This window comes from Vanellus vanellus, assembly GCF_965231255.1.
Source record: "Vanellus vanellus genome assembly, chromosome: 4".
Classification (NCBI taxonomy): domain Eukaryota; kingdom Metazoa; phylum Chordata; class Aves; order Charadriiformes; family Charadriidae; genus Vanellus; species Vanellus vanellus.
This window is the reverse complement of record NC_138909.1, coordinates 21241469-21259003: the sequence shown is the minus strand read 5'-3', so window position 1 is coordinate 21259003 and position 17535 is coordinate 21241469. Positions and strand designations below refer to the sequence as shown.

Sequence of the window (17535 nt, the reverse complement as noted above, 5' to 3'; positions counted from 1 at the left end):
TCATTTCATTAGCCAGATCATCTCTCATCGAAGCCATCTGTTCCTCTATCCAGCTTTTTAAATATTGTGATAGACTTCATTTCTCCAAATGCCCTGCTGCTAAACAGACACCATCTGAGCGTGCACACCCTTGGCTTGGCATTGACAAGTGTGCTCAGGATTTGCTGGAGAGGCAGTCACCTGCAAAGTGCTCTCTCTCACACTAAGATATAACCCCAGATTCCAGCCCTCCATAATGAAGCGTTCCCTCTTCCCGGCTTGCCCACATCATCCCAACTGAGAAAAAATCACCTGGATTCGGGACTGGAGCAGCAAATTGCACCCCATCTTGCTGCAAGAAAGTGACACCGCTTAAATGGTCGGAAGGGAAATGGAGAAAATGGATACAAAGTTTTTACCATAAAAAGAGAATTAAAAAAAAATCGTTGTGATGGCAAACACATGGGATAAACAGGACTTGCTGGTCAGGGTCTGAACTCTGGGGAGGAAACCTTGAAGTGCCAGTGTGTGCAGAAGAGAGCTGCAGGCTGACCTGCCCTGGCCCCAGTGGGAGCATGTTCTGGCCTGGCAGGACAGTCCTATATGAAGCAGAGAAAATGCTCAAAAAGAAACAAATTATTTTTTTAAGAATACTGAGATTTAGTAAAATAATGATTTCCTATTATTATGCTATAAATGCTAACAGAAGTATGTCATCCAGGAAAATTTAGTACCCCCAGTTAATACTGAGGTTAGGCATTACTGTGCAGAAATGGTAGGCACCATTTCACCTACAGTTTTTACCTCTGCTGCTCACTGGGGCTTTTCTCCTGGGCATCTTTCAAGGCCCACAAAAGGGGATATTTTTTGGTTTTCTGGTCCTGCTTGCAGGCTTTGCTGCTCACCTGCTGCTCTTGGGCAGTGGATTTATCTGCACAGATGCAGCTGGTGTGGGGCAGGGCCCCACTTTTACCTGCTCTGGGGCCGTACCTTTGTTCCCTAACCTTTTCGCTTTAAACCTGGCTTGGCCATGACTGGTGCAGGAAGTGGGGGAGGCAGTGGCACAGCTCCTTGCAGTTCACCTCCCTGGGACTCGCTATGGCTGTACCAAAGCCAGCAGGATGGGATGAGTATGGTGGCAGCAGTTGGCCAAGCCTGCCAGGGTCAGCTGGCTGCAGATTCACAAAACAAGGGAGGGAATTCTGCTGTAATTTTCTCAGAAAAAGCCTAAGTCAGGGTTTAACTCTCCATGAAGCAGGATAGCAGGATATGAACTCAGCAAACACAATGCACCCCACATGCGGGGGGTGATTAAAACAGCAAAAGCTTTCAAACCATCCAGTGGGCATCTCTGCCCATGCAGGGTCACCCCTGGCTCCTCCACAAACTCAGCGCTTTGCTAGGTTTCAGGGGTTCCCACCTGCTGTCACTCCCCCCTGTCTAGTGGGTCTGGCATTGCTGGGTGTGTGCCCCTGAATGACAGAGGTTTCAGCTCCCAGGATGGGCACCACCAAGCCAAAGCCATTGCAGGAGCTGGGACATGTGAGCAAATGCCTCCTTTCCCACTGGGCTCTGCTTTCAGTTTTTCTTTTCATTCTTCCCCTTTCTTAAGGGAAATTGTACCTTGATTCCCAGAAGTGCCCCAGAAGGCGGTGAAAAGGAGTCCCACAATTCCCTGTGAGACACTCACAGGGTACAGGTACAAAAGAGTCCAGGAGCAAAAATATCAAGGTAATACAAGTCCAGCCTGGCCATGCCTTTGGGGACACAGTCTGGGAGCTGATACACTGTCAACAATCAAAAGTCCCTCCAAATTGAGAGCCCTCCCAGCTACAAATACCCTAGACATCAGCTGACCAGAGCCCATAGGTCTCACCACGTTTCCAGCCTGGCAAGGATTCCCAGGCTCACGTGGACACAGGATATCTTTCCAAAGAACTTTTTTTTTTCTGGGAGCTTCCCACCCCAACAGCTTGATGTGATACCTGAAGTCAGACTGCATTTCCCATCTGTTGGGCTTATTTCCAGAAAGCCGTGTTCTGGCTGCTGATTTCTGGCCTGAAAATTTATCAACGCCAGCCAGAGGACCAGCAGTTACCTTAACACTTGTAAGCTGCAGAGGGAGATAGGGATGCAAACATCACCCAGGGTTACAATGGAACAACAGAGCCACTGGAAGGAGTGGGCAGAAATCCACACCTGATGCCCCAGGCAGCCTCCTCTGCATCCCTGCACACCGCCCCAGCAATCCTCCCCTTTCACCAGCTATTCTTAAACTGGCTCAGGGATAAGGTGACCAGCACAGGGCTGACCACACAACCTTTTCCCACCCCAGGCCCCCATACTAAAGCTCTGCATCCAAGTGACAAAGGGCTAAGTGATGTTTTGGTGCTGACGTGCAGGACCCCGGTGCAGCATCTGGCCCAATAGCACAGAGCAGGAATGCCACTACCTCTCCTGAGTGCGGCAGTAGGGCTGCTGGGCAGGAGATGGCACAAGAGATGTCTGCTCCACTTGGCTGCGTTTCAGGCACTGCAAACCCTGATGCATTCCTTTAGTGCCAGCACTCATCCTCTCACTGCAGCTCCTCTCTCAAGGTGTAACTCCAGTGCCGGCAGGTTTTGCTCGTGCTTGCCTCGCGCTCCAGGGAATTACATGGACGCAGCTCAGCCCATGCATCCGACTGTGGCAGAGATGGGGTTAGATGGAGCTTGGAAGCTCCTCTGTATTTAGAGGAGTAGTTATCACAACCTTGGCCTCACACCACACCCTGATGGTCATATTTGTACACAGCCTTGATGGGGTTTCATCAATATTTGCATAGCTGAGTACACACTGTAAGTTACAGCTGAAATCCTCCTTTAGTGATTGTGCCAAGTCCCAGGGCAGGCATAGCATTTCCTCAAGCCACACCACAACAGAAAGCAGGTGACCTGCTGGGGTGTTTCTGCTGTGGATGGAGCACACTACTCCTGAGCCAACGCTGCATTTCCTAAGGGCCCCACCAGTTCTGGGAAAAAAGGTAAAAAAAATCCCTGCTGTGTGCAAAAGCTGAGAGCCTGGAAACACTCAGCATAACAATGCATAGGACAGTATACAAATACCTCTTGTTCTCAGTCCTACATGGCGTCACTCCAGATGATTCAACATGGCAAGAACATAGAGACAACAGAAGATCAGGGACTGTCAGACCATCATATCTTAGAATTTGACAGTCACTGTATCCTTGGTTTATCATAGAATCGTTTAGGTTGGAAGGGACCTTAAACATCATTTAGTTCCAAACCCCATGCCATGGGCAGAGACATCTACCACTAGACCAGGTTGCTCAAAGTCCCATCCAACCTGGCCTTGAACACTTCCAGGGATGGGGCATCCACATTTTCTCTTTGCAGCCTGGTCCAGTGCCTCACCACCCTCACAGTGAAAAACTTCTTCCTGATATCTAATCTAAATCTCTCCTCTTCCAGTTTGAAGCCATTCCCCCTCATCCTATCGCTACATGCCCTTGTAAAAAGTCCCTCCCCAGCTTTCTTGTAGGCACCCTTCAGATATTGGAAGGCCGCTATAAAGTGTCCCCGGAGCCTTCTCTTCTCCAGGATGAACAACCCCAACTCTCTCAGCCTGTCTTCATAGGAGAGGAGCTCCAACCCTCTGATCAGCTTCGTGACCCTCATCTGGACTCACTCCAACAGGTCCATGTCTTTCTTATGTTGGGGGCTCCAGACCTGAGTGCAGTACTCCAGGTGGGGGTCTCACAAGAGCATTGTAGATAGAGGGGCAGAATCACCTCCCTTGACCTACTGAACACACTTCTTTTGATGCAGCTGGCTTTCTGGGCTGTGAGTGCACATTACCGGCTCATGTTGAGCTTCTCATCCACCAGCACCCCTGAGTCCTTCTCTTCAAGGCTGCTCTCAATCCATTCTCCACCCAGTCTGTATTTGTGCTTGGGATTGCCCCAACCCATGTGCAGGACATTGCACCTGGGCTTGTTGAATTTCGTAAGGTTTGTACGGGCCCACCTCTCCAGCCCATCCAGGTCCCTCTGGATGGCATCCCTTGTCTTCAGCACATTGCTTCACACAGCTCGGTGTCATTGGCAAACTTGCTGAGAGTGCACTCGATCCCACTGTTTAGCCCAGCCTACAGCCAGCCACCTATTGACCAGCAGTCTCTCAATGCTTTCATGCTGCTCAGAAAGTGCTAGCAGAGTCCTTGACTACCAGATCAGCAGGATAGGTGCCAAAGTCCACAGAAACGAGTGCAGCTCATGTGTCAGTACCCATCTTACCTAAGCTCCACGACTTTCCCATGCATGCAGCGGTGGGTGAATCCAGCAGCGACCTGGGAGGAGGCTAGGGCCCTTTCCTGCCTCCTAGAGACCCCACATCTTCTTGAGGAAGGGAAGATCACACTAGACAACATGTCCAAAATGATTTCCAAACCAAAACAAAATCCAAACTGGCAAAAAATTCAAAACATGCAAAAAAAAAGCAAAACAAATAAGCAAAAAAGGAAATGAAGTATTCCTTATTTTACCAAAATTCAACGCATTCTCTTCAAAAATCTAGTTTTCCTGCAAAGGAACTCCACCACATGGAGAAGCTCATCTACAGAAACAGGAATTCAGGTAGTACAAGCTCCAAGATAAGACGTGTGCTGGAGGAGCTTTTCCTTTTCTAAATCATGTTTCTTTACTTTCAGTTTTTCAAAACCATGGTGTCATGATTCAGGCTGGGCTGGCCACTAAATGAATGACAGATGTTTTCTATTGACCCCTCTCCCTTCCCAGAAGGGGGAGAGAGAACAAGTGAAAGGGAGACTTATGGGTTGAAAAAAAACCCCAAACCACTTTAATGAGATATTAACAATTAAAAGAAAATAATAATAAAATAATGAAATATATACAAACATACACAAACCCATTATTAAGCTCCCAGGATGATGATCATGCCACTAGCCAGTACTGGGGAAATCCCAGACTGGACTCAGCAGCAGACAGGAACTGGATTTGGGAACATACAGATCAAGATCAAAGGCAGAAAGAAGAATGGACAGAGTCCTCCTCAGACACCAGCCACTGAAAAAAAGAGGGAACTTGACCCCTTGATCCCTCAGCTTTATACTGAGCATGATGCAGATGGGATGGAATGCCCCCTTGGTCAGTTTTAGGTCACCTGTCCTGCACGTTCCTCCCTTTACACTCTTCCACTTATGACCCCCCAACTCGGTACAAAACAAAGTTAGCGGATCTTGTTTATTATAGCAGTAAGTATAAGCAAGAGCTTCTCTGCATACCATTCCTTGGTATTAACTATAAACATCAGACCTTATCACTGTTAGAAGCAGACACTGGCTAAGAAACATATGATTATTATCAGAGAGTGCAGTCAGTTAGGAGAGACTTAAATGAAAAGTAAAATTACTGAAAATTTATTTTGTTCTATCTCAAACCAGGACACATGGGTAACTTGCCAATGGTTTCAAAATCTCAGATCACTGAATCCCACTGGCACTGCTGTTGCTGCTGAACTCATACTCTCGGGGGTGGGTGGGGGAGTAACTACCTTTTTGTAATTTCAGGGAGTCAGAAAGGTTCGGAACAGCATGTACTTCTTTTCAGGGCCAGTTATTCTTCTTACACCATGTACTTGACAGGAATCAGCTTAAGGAAGTCCAAGTAATAGCAGTACAAAAGAAAAAAAATATCTAAAGTATGATAAAGATCAACAGGAAGACGTGCCTCTAAGTGCCTGTAAAGTGCATTCACTGCAGTTTGCAAGCCAGCAAATTGCACAAACGAAATGATGGGAGCACCAGTAAGATTAGGCATTTGCGCATGTTCCCAGCTTCACTCCAGCACTCGAACACCAAGTCCAAACCCATTGCCTGCATCATTTTGAAGGCTGGTTCTCAAAGATTTTTGTTGCTCTCCAACTGGCTGTTGACTGTGCAAAGAAGGAAGCAACAGCACTATCTTTCTAACCATAAGGTTGGAAATGTCCCAGCTCTGGGAGCCTGCTTCCACCCCCTCCTGCAGGCACTGTAAAGGGTGGTGGGGAGATGTCTCCTACTCATGTGCGTGCAATTGCCGTGTCTGTCAAAAGGCCCTGACTTCAAATGAATGAACATCAAGATGTGACTTCTGACACACTCAGGTCTTCAGGCACATCTCAACAGAAAACAAGGAGAACTTACAGCAAAATCTAAACAAGATACTTAATATTTTTGGTCAAAGCGTTGTCCTGCAGTCACATTGGGCTGATATTTTGCTATTAAAAGGTGGATTTTCACATGCAAGAACTTGCCATGGTCTCCTTTCAAGCTTATGTCAGCTTGAATTTTCTTCCCCCCCCCTCTATCAGCTTGGCCAGTAAGCCTGAAGTAATCAAATCTCTTGATGCCCTTCCGTTTGACAACACTCCTCTTCCACTGACAAGGAAACCAGAAATGCTTGGAAACGCTCCACCAAATGAACAGCTGGAAACACCAAGCAAAATACTGCTGTAATCCTGACGTGGGATGCAGAAAGCCCTTCGCTTTGGCAGATATTTCAAAATAAAAAACAGCGGCCAGTCTAACTCATAACTGTTTATTGTAAATCACTCAAGAGTTTACACATCATTAATGGCAAAGTAACACTGTTAAAACACCTGCTGGATGAAATACAGAATAAAGACAATTCTCTTGTATTATATGGCATCATTTAAAAAACAAGAAAGAGAACAAAAAAAGAAACCATTTTGATTTTTTTTTTCCAGTTCTACATCTTTCCTGAAAATATCTGGGCCTGAGCCTCAGTTATCTCGAGATCCCTGCCTTACCCAGGGCGTGGGGCTGTGCAGCTGGGAAACGGGCACTCCCTCTCCAAGGGGCAAGGCAGTGACCTCCTTCATAAATGAAAATCATGCCCCCTATCTTCAAAAGTGCTCCAGTGCTGACAGTACAAAGCCTCTCTCCTGCACTGGCTAACAACTAACACAAAGGGCTGTATGTCCCATTAATTCCACATGCTTTTTTTTTTTTAATATTTTTTATTTTTTTATTTTTTTTTTTTAAACAAGGCAACTGTTAAAATTCTGAAGCTACATAACTGTCTTTATATTTTGCTCAGAAACCAATGGATGTTGCATGCAGCTGAAATATTAGTAGACTCTGACTTAGATAAAGGTCAGTTTTCTAAGACCCACTAGTCAAAGGCAGAAAAATAAATTAAGAGGCCTCTTGTGCAAAAGGAGATAAAATATCCATGCATCAATGGCCATGACTGATTAGAATATAACTTAGGTCTCCAAATATTGAAACCAAAGCTTTATTTGGCTTAAGACATGGTTGAGCTCTATACCTTTACAAATGACAATGTATATGCAACAATAAAGGAATCATCTCAACACAGCATCAGTTGGTATTTTAGCCTGTATAGAGACTAATCAACACAAAAGCCTGCTCAGCAATAAACGGGTTTCATATTTAACAAAGACAGCAGCACACTGGGCTGGCTAACAGGGCTAACAAAAAGAAGAAAGCAGGTTTTCAAACTAACATCTAACTAAATTTAGGCCAATTTTTCCCCTTGGACATCCTGTTTTTCATCAGTGTTATTACTGTCCTTTCCATTAGTCTGTCGTTGAAACAGCACATTGGGCCCTGCCCCATCCCCTCCGTGAGATGCGACTCAAAAGCACATTTGATTAATAGTAGAAACAAAAGTCTCCCCTAACTGCACTTAGACAGGATAGTGAGTTCCTCCAACCTGCCAATGTTTACCATGAACAAGCAAATTACAATGTATTTCAGACATGAACTACAGTGACTAAAATCAAATCTCTCTCCCGTTTAACTATAATATTAAATAATATTTCACTTTCACACTTAATAGTCTGAAGTTTGGACATAAGACAGCTAATAAGGAAAAAAGCTGGGGCCGAATCTGTTCCTGGGGAATGAATTTGGCCCAACTGATCTGAAAAAACTAATTTTACCAAGAGGAAAATAAATCCACCACAGGCACGGGGGTGTGCACACTCCCACCCACGTGTATGACAGCGCTGGCAGAGCAAAGCATTACTTTTCAAGCACTGCCATCTCCAGTCCTTTCCTTGCGAGCCTGGATCATCTCCTTCGGAGCCTGCTTGCGGTCAGTGACCAACCCCAACCAAAACATGAAGTCAATGAACCAGGTGGTGGGGTTGAACTTCAGGCCCAGCTCGCTGGCTGAGTAGTCAAATGGGAAGGTGTGGTGGTAGTTGTGGAAACCCTCACCTGAAAAACAGAGAGAGTTTAAAGACCACATGGCCATCACGTTTACGAAATTCGGAACACTCTTGGATGGGACACTCATTTCCCAAGTCCTGAATCTAGTGCAGGTTATACTCCACACCTCTGGAGACCTCTGGAGCAGACCCACAATGGACTCCATTTCAGTTCTTTGGGCTTTCCTCCCCAGTAGGAAGGGGCATGTCCCACCCCTCATTCTCAGGAAAGAAAACCTTAAGAGGGTAGATGCAAAACCAAGTAAGAAGCAGAGTAACTTACTTCTGCTGTGCTGTGCCCAGCTGACTGCTGATAAAGAAAGGATTGCTAGTGTGAACTCTCTCTCTGCCCAGAGACTAAATGGCATTATTTCAATGTGGGCACCATCAGCAGAACAAGGGAGCCTTCCTCTAGGATGCACAAGCTCCTGTGTCCTGCAAGCCATGGCACCAAGTGGTGTCCAGTTACAGGTGCCCAAAGCCCTGACCAAGATGAAACAGGATGGGATGTTGCTCCAAGTTTGCAAAGCTCTACCCAGGGCTACAGCACTTACCAATGGCTCCCAGAGTGACAAAGGTGTTCTGCCTGGGGTTGATGTACTTGTCATAAGGGCGATTGCCATACATGTGAGCGGCACTGTTGACCAGCCAGGTGACGTTGAGGGAGATGGTGTACCGGAGGATGGAGGCAAGGAAGTAGGCATTCCACAGACTCTCGCCCCAGAGGTACCATGGCACAAAAGTTGGGATCACAAAGCACATCAGCACAACTGAACTCTTGTAATACCTGTGGGGAAAGAACACCATTACTGTGGTGGGAATGACAGCTGGAGTGAAGTGGGTTTGGATCTCTGGAGACACAGCTCTGCCAGAAAGCCCTGGCATAACCTGGACCAGCCATAACCAAGGCAGCAGGGAACATTTCAGACATTCACAATCACAACATAATTTTTCCAAGTGCAATTCAAAATGCCAGGACAACCCAAAACCTCAAAGCAGCAGGTAACACTGGAGCTGAATAGCTGAGAGACCCATCAGCTGAGGTGACACGATTTTGAAGGGTGCAGAAAGAAAAGAAACGCAAAGTAAGACCCATCTTATTTGTGCCCATATGACAGGTTTAAAATAGACCCCTGCTTTTGCTGAGTTTTCTGGAAGGGATGAGAAAGAACAGAGTTTGAATTTATTAAATGGTTATTAAAACTTTGCACTTGCTGAAAATTTTTCAGATAGGAAGAACTGTCAATTTGGTTTGACAAGAAAAACACAATCAATTTTCAATTAAAACCCACAGAGGATTGGGAAAACGTTAATATTAGCAGTATTTTTGGAAGGAATAAAGCTTCCATTAACATAGTCCTCACCTATAACACACCAGCTAATTTTAATCATCTTGTGTATGAAATAAATTAACCTCTTGCCTTGCAAGTTCTTTACTTGATAATTTTTGTTGTCGTTTGGAGGTTGTGCCTCACATGCTGGGCTCCAGGAGACCTGCAGCTCTCCAGCAACACTAACTGTGGTGAAAAGAGAGCACCTCCTCAGGTTTCCCACAGATCTCTATCTTCACTTACCTGAACCAAGGCTCTCCAAAGGAAAGAGACTCCATTCTTTGCTCCACCAAAGATAACAGATAATTTTCCACTCATCTGACTTCTGAACCTGGCTGTGGATAAGGTTTGCGAACCTCATCAATTCAAGGCCAGGATTTAAGTAGAACTGGAGGAAAAAAATATTTTCCAGTCCAGAAAACTCCTTCAAAGTTCAAAGCCTCTCCCGTTCCAGGAAAATAAAATAAAATATGAAAACAGCTTATCAGGCACCAATTAAAACCTTTCTGTGAGATGCAAGAAGCCCAGGCTGAAGTCTTTGATGAGGATATGAGATCTCGGACCCGAACAAGCACCTGGCTACAATTTCTCTGTCTCCCTTTGACTGGAATGAGAAACCTCCTTACCTGGAGTTCAGGGGAACCAAGGTAGGTAATTAATCCTGTGAAGTATGATCCCCTTGGGAGAGGAAGCACTTGGTCTGAGCTGCCCACAGGTGCCAAAGATGAGTTTACAGAGTGACATGTGCATTTCTGCATTAAGGCAGTTAGTGATTACAGCATTTACTCCAATGATCAGAGGAGAAGGCCAAGATCCCGGCAACTTCTGCTGTGGCTGTTTTTGCAGCCAGCCCTGGCTTTTTGGAAAAGCAGAGGGACAAAGACAGGGCTCACTGCTTGCGCAGCAGAGCCTGCAAGGACAATCAGCAAGCGTGAACCACATGGCGATAGCAGGGGCCAGAGGGACAGCAGTCCTAGTGCCTGCAATCAAGGTGGCAGGGTTATCTTGGGGGAGAAAAGGGACAGTTAAAAATAAAGAATGAGTCACAACTAGACAACCAGGTGGAGGGACCTCTCCACCCCATCCAGTGCTCCCACTTACTTTCTTTGGAACCTGACAACGGGGTCATCCAGCAGGTCAGTGAAATCCAGCTTCCTCCCCTTCTCTATGACGTCCCGGTGCTTGCGCACGAACAGCCAGCCAATGTGGGAGAAGAAGAAGCCACGGCGGGCATTGTGCGGGTCCGCATCTGTCTCCGAGTACTTGTGGTGCACACGGTGGTCTCTGCTCCATTCGTAGATGTCATTCTGCACAGAAAGCATGGTGGGGTGAGAGGAGAGAGGCCAAGCTCTGCTCCAGCAGTACCACCTCCAGCTCCTTCCCCACACAGTAACAGCAACAAGCCCCTCTCTGATGCTCCTCAAAAAAGGTTATTGACTAAAGACATCCTGAGGGACCCCAGCTTTGCAGCCAGCCAACCCGCCCATCACACCACTCCTGTCAGTGCCCATGCAGAACAGGACATGGTCTGGGAACTGGTGACACAGACTAAACACATCCCAGGGCTGGAGAGAGCTGGAAGCCAACAGCCTCTTGGGAGTTACAATCGTCAGTCTGCCCTGGTCCTGTGTCCTCCCTGGGTGTTTGCTGTCCAAGGATGGACACTGGGCTGGAGGAATGAGGTACATACATGTTTAAATTATTATTATTTATGTTATTATCCCTGCCACAGGGGAGCAGGTATATTTATTTATTTAATTAAAATTCTTTTCAGGGCACTACTGTGCAGAAGCACTCAGTTCAGGGATCCTTTTTCTAAGCTAGTTGTGGCTGGTTAACATTGATGCCCTCCAGGCACAAATGCATCACTGAAAATGGGACAGAGCTTGTGGAACACTACACATGCCTTTTACTGACCTGAAGAGAAGCTGAACTTTAGCCTTTCGGAAGAATGCGTCTTCCACAGTAAAACCAGCACCTCCATTTAAATTACTGCTCTGCCCACAGGGATATGTACAAGAAAATAGCCTTCCAGTACCTAAAGGGTGCCTACAAGAAAGTCTGGGAGGGACTCTTTATCAGGGAGTGTAGTGGTAAGACAAGGGGTAGTGGTTTTAAACTGAAAGAGGGTAGATTTAAATTATGTATTAGGAAGAAGTTCCTTACTGTGAGGGTGGTGAGACACTGGAACAGGTTGCCCAGAGAAGTTGTGGAGGCCCCATCCCTGGAAGTGTTCAAGGCCAGGCTGGATGGGGCTTTAAGCAACCTGGTCTAGTGGTAGGTGTCCCTGCCCTGGGTACGGGAGTTGGACCTAGATGATCTTCAAGGTCCCTTCCAACCCAAACCATTCTATGATTAAGATATCAAAGGAGATGTGCTGATTTTATGGGAAATTGTTTGCAGCCAGGCTGGAATGAGAGTCTTAGACCCATAACATCAGCTCAGCATTGGATCCAGATCAGATACAAAGCAAGTTCAGTCCTGTTTCTGCTCAAGCTGTCAGCAGATATGAGTCATTGAAATGCCTTGTGGCTGTAAATGGGAATATGAGGATTGCAGGGAGGAAAGGATGGACTGCAATTTCAGACTAGGATCCATCAAGTGAGACTTTTGGAGTTTGCTCAGCCAAAGGGATTTCAGTCTCCCAGTTCAGTCTGCAAGATGCACTGGCTATTGGACTAAAACTGGTAGGTTTTGCAGTGGTGCCAAGCTATTAGTGCAGACCACTGTAAGCACATACAACACTTGCAAAACTCAGGCCACACACTCATCTATGAACTGAATTGCCTAGCACCAGCACCAAAACATGGAAATGTTACCAAAAGCCCAGATCCACAACAGTATGAACTTTAATCAGAGAATGCTTAGTGGACGTGTGCTTTCCTCTGCTATTTCCGTCTTTGCGTAGCCAGGGAGGTACCCAAGCAGTAATACCCAAAGGAAGGGCGGGCTTGGGTTACTTTTAGGAACAGCAGTAGCACCCATAACCACCAACCACAGCAGCTTTGATCCCAGCAAAAGTGCAGCAGCTATCATGGTGCTGAATATACTTCAGGACACAGTAAGCCCAAGCTAATGACAACTGTGTATATCTATGTTTTGTGAGACAAAAGGCCTATCCTGGATTCATTGCTGAAACCGTTGCTCTTTCTCTCAGCCGTCAACATTTGAGAGAAAGCACTGAGGCCACCCATGCCGCTGAGGGAACTCCAGGAACAACTGCAAAGAGCATCTAAACAATCCAGCTCAAATGCCTCCGTGTCCAACTTCAGCCTTGCAAAGATACTTTCTGTCTGCAAGAGCCCACAAGGGACAAGTGAAGAACAAAAGCCCCAGAAAGATCTCACCTCCATTGCACTCAGTTATGCTCAGCCCTGTACTGTTGTAACACTGGGGCTGCAGTGATGCTGGGAGTGGGCTGGGGATGAGGGGAACATTTTTCTGCAGCACTGACTCATCTAAGCCATTGAGAGGATGCTGTAAAGACCAGCCCCTTACCAGTGCTCCAGTATGTTGCACCTTAACTATCCCATTGCACAAGAGAACAAAGTAAACTGAGTGAAGCAAAGGAAGTCATCAAACTCCTCAGTGAGAACAAAAGGAGATCTTTACCTTGCTGCCATCTTATTTTTTTCCTGCAGAGAAATCAAAGGGAATGAAAGCCTTTACACTGCTTCAAGTGGCTTCAGCGGGAATATCCAGAAGACTGGAAAATGCCAAGGTTAAGTAATTTAAAAATAAAACAGGGTTATGTAAGAAGCACACCTAGGAAAGGTCCTCTTTCTTAAACAGAAATAATTTTTCAAGTGAGGCTACTGATCACTTTGTCACATTAGCGCTTGATAAAATTATTTGTGGGACAGTAGATAACCAGGTCAAAGCAATGATACTGTGAGAAATTAACTTGGTTTTTCATACCACACCAAACACCTGTAGGGCTGGCAAAAAGACATGATTGCCCAGATGAAAGGGTTTAGAAGCTGTGAAACAACTGAATTACATCTAAGTAAGAACCACAAAGGCTAAGAGGAAATAAATGCCAGAGGCTAGAACTGTTGGCAATAAATACTCTGAGAACTGGAGCATAGCACATGTAAATATGCTCCAAGCGTATTAATAGCAACCATTTTTCAGGACGACATCACGCGATCAAATTTCAGGTAAACGCAGGAGTGAAATCCCTTCCAAAGCAGAGAGCAATAGCATCATGCTGTGACAGTGATGCAGACATGAGGCTTCATTAGCAGGTCCCCTAATACACCTGCAGACCGAAACATGGCAACAAATTGGGCTATGCAACAACCTCAATGTGCTGACACAAATTTCCATACAACTACTGTTGCTGTGTGCAAATGCTCGCAGCACAACCTCAGGCAAATAAAACAGCTTGTTTCACAGAGAGGGACAGGAGCAACACTACAACGCAGCTAGCAGAGCACATCCCAAATGAGAAGCTGAAACTTAAACAGCAGGAGATCAAGTAGACATAAGCCAGGTATTACCTATTTCTGAAAGACACGTGACATATTTCTGAAACAGACATTTGACAGCAAGAAGCATAGTCTTTCAAAATCCTGAGCACTTCACTCTAGATGGAGAGAAGAAACACAGCTCAGCATGCTCCAATTATAAAAAAACGCATCAGGCAACAGGCAAAAAAAGGCTGCATCTGATGGTATTTCCGAGGAAGTACAGCATGTCACAGCCCATGCAGCATCAAGTTAAAACTCTTCAGCAGAGTTTCCCCTGCCCTTCAAGAAGTCTGAATATTTCCTCAATATTCAGCATTCAGCAATGCTGTAGGTATCTCTAATCCTACCTCTTCCTCCCAAAGCCAACATGAAGGAGATGGACCTGAAAACTCATTCACTGTCTGCTTCCGGTGGTGAAAACAGCCTGTAGCAGGTAATTAGGAGCAGCCTTCAGACTACTTAAAACTTCGAATGGGTGATAACAGCCTTTTGTTTTCTTTCTGATGTGAAGGGCACAAAGGTGACTTGAAGCTACTTTGAATTACTTCCCTGCCTCAGAATCACACCATATCCTCAAGCAAAAGCACTGATGAAGCCAATACAGCTGAGAGCAAAATCCATGGCAACAGGGGAGCAGAACGCAGTGAAATCCCACAGGCTCACTGCAACCAGCTCGACACATTCATTTAAATTATTTATGAAACATAAGATCAGCTGTAAAACAGGAGGAGAGTACCAGGGGTTCTCAAAACTTAAAACAGTTTAACATGGCGAGCAAAGGGCTTCCAAAGCTCTGCAAGGAACCGAGCAGCACAAAGCAGCTGGAATATGGCTCAGAATAAAGGAAGGTTATAGCCAAAATGGACATATTCCCATACTCAAGCAAAAGCATTGTGCTGTTTGTAATGTCTAGAGGGATTAAAAAGATTAATTCTTTCCATCTTAAAAAAAAAATATATATGTATAAATCAAAGATGACAAATGAACTGTATGGAAGTGGATAAAGGGACTCTTCATCCTCTGTAAAGGTACATAAGAAGTCAACCAAACAGACTGAAGGGAAATAGCTCAAAACTCAAGACACAACACACATGCAGCACTTGGTGCCACAAGACGTTACGGCAGCCAAGCTCGATAAGTTTTATGTTAGTACGGGTTCCTATCTCTATTTTGAACAGCCAAAGGAGTAACTGAATTCACACTGAGAAGATCCTGGTTCTGGGCTAACTCCTACCACCAGCTGGATGTTAAACAAACATTTTTGAGGTCTAAGATTGCCTATCAGTAAGTACAGAGCTAGTAACGTGCTTCTTCCATGCAGGATCCAGCTCCCTCTCTGCATTTGCCTCACTGAGAAACAATTGCAACTTCAAGCCTTCTGTCCTCCTGACAAACCTCTTGATTGCAGACCCCATCATTTCTGTGGCTCTGTTTTGGTTTTCTTGTGCCAGGAGCTCATGGCGGTGCCTGGAATTATCCTGACAAAAAGGAGTTGCAGATAGTACCCTAAGCCCCTGATTTTGGAGCCTACTCCAGCCATGGTGAGGAAGCATGAATACTTAGGGCTTCAGAATCACAGAGCAGCTCCAGGCTTAATCCCTGTCCCAGCCAGTGCTGGGGATGCCATTAGTGGCCCCTTTTCCAAGAAACAGTCAGAGGCTAGAACAGATGAAACCAAAATGTATTGGACATGGCTAAATCTATAAATCTCTTTATATCAGCACTGTGTGCAGTAGTGCTTTCCACAGCGTGAAGGAAATACTGCCCTTCGCTTCAAGAAGGGGAATACAACCAGTCTTTGCTTCTTGAATGGCAGAAAGAGCCAGGCAGAAGGCAGAAAAGCCTAGCATACACGAATCCAGTATTTGCCAATGGTCCTTTTCAGTACAGATACCAGTCCTTTACTTAACTGGTAAAAAATGCTGCGTAAAAGAGAGATAAATTAAGATACTGAAAGGATGCCCAGTCTTCTTTCTGGGCACATCAAAATCTCCAACTGCCTGGAAGGACAAAGTGATGCAAATATGTCTGTGTAATCAAGTCAAGTTGGTCCTTGCAAAAGTTTCCACATTGTCCTGTGAAGTGTGGGACCTGACCTGTACCATGGATAGGCTGATGGGGTGCTGAGCCATTGGTCTGGGCACATTCAAATTGGTTCTTAAGTAATTATTGCTCCTGGACTCTCTAATGCTTACTGTTACGTGGGTGGTGAGTGGGGCTCTGTGTCCCCTGAGCCAGAAGAGTGTATTATTAGCAAATGTCTTTCTGCCAATACTTTTTTTTTTTTTCCCCCTTTTTGCTGTCTCTAAGCTGAGGGGATCCCTGCAAAGGAGAGAAAGCTGCCTGGAGGCCAAGAATCTGGATGGGCAACCACAACCCCACCTGGAAAGCCATGGAGTTAGCTGCAGCCAGAAAGATCCGCAAAGGCAGCTTGGCTTTGTAGGAACGGTGGCTCCACAGGCGATGTGCCCCAGCTGTCACGCCCAGGGCTGTCATCAGGAAACAGAAATATGCTGAAAGACACAAAAACAAAAACACAGGATGTGCCAGGGGCCAACTGCCATTATTTTTGCTTTCTTTGAAGTAAAGATGCTCCTTGCCCTGCCCTGCCGATACCCACAAGATCACTCAGAAGATGAAGCTGGGCAGACAGGTGAGGTTCTCAGCCCACCTCTGCCCTGCAGCCCTAGGGACACGTCGTTCCACTTCCCACCCCTCTCCATTTAGCCAGTGTGTTGTTCAGGAGAGTTTGGCAGCACTGAAGCACCATGCTGTGCCATGTTTACACAGTGTGCCTTCATCAAGTACAGTGGAGTGAAAGTTCACCACTCATGTCAGAAAAGTAGCAACAACTCTTCTATAGGGACACTGACAGCCTCCTCCAGAGAGGTCATTGCTCGAGTCTAATCTGCTGGCTATTTTAAGAGCATCATGTCCCAGCCCTAAAGATACGAGCTGTGTCAGAGTTTTCACAATAAAAACTTCTTTTATCATTGAGAGCTCATGACTTGGTAATAAAAATGCATCAGGAAGTGGAACATTCACCATTTCCTTCAGCTTCAGGAACTGCTTTTCCTTCCCCTCATTAAAAAATTGTTCAAGTAAATTTGTTTTGAGCATTTTTCTGTTCCTTACTCACCACATTGGCTCCAGGCTAGACACACAGCCCAAGCACATGCATCCTGCAGTGTACCCCCCATGCTTAAAATAATTCCCCCACCAGCCACCATTACAGCATCAGTCCGTCTCTAGTTCTCCTTTCAGCAGGGGCCATGCTCACACATGGTCCAGCCAGTTAACCTGGCATTTCCAGGGGCAGGGGAAATAGCTGGTTGGGGCAGCAGATTGAGACAGTGGACCTGGGCCTGCCTGCTTGAGCCGTGCATCTGTGCAATGATTACTTCTCCTTTGATGTGCTTGCTGTTTTTGTCTCCAGTGTCTTTGAATTCCTGTGTGATGGATGATCCATAGCCTGAGTTGTTTTGACTTGCAACAAAA

The 17535-nt window shown here is 45.9% G+C and overlaps 1 protein-coding gene across 1 annotated transcript in view; it reads right to left on the bottom strand.

Annotated features, from left to right (window-relative positions):
* Positions 1-6560: 6560 nt before the first annotated feature.
* SCD5 (stearoyl-CoA desaturase 5) overlaps positions 6561-17535 on the bottom strand; it is a 33169-nt gene continuing 22194 nt past the window's right edge. Inside the window, exons 2-5 of the mRNA XM_082482228.1 lie at positions 16420-16550; positions 10667-10872; positions 8789-9021; positions 6561-8244 (exon numbers count right to left, since the gene is read on the bottom strand). Of these exons, the coding sequence (XP_082338354.1) occupies positions 8054-8244; positions 8789-9021; positions 10667-10872; positions 16420-16550 (761 nt within the window). The 3' untranslated portion in view covers positions 6561-8053. The remainder of the gene's footprint in view (positions 8245-8788; positions 9022-10666; positions 10873-16419; positions 16551-17535) is intronic.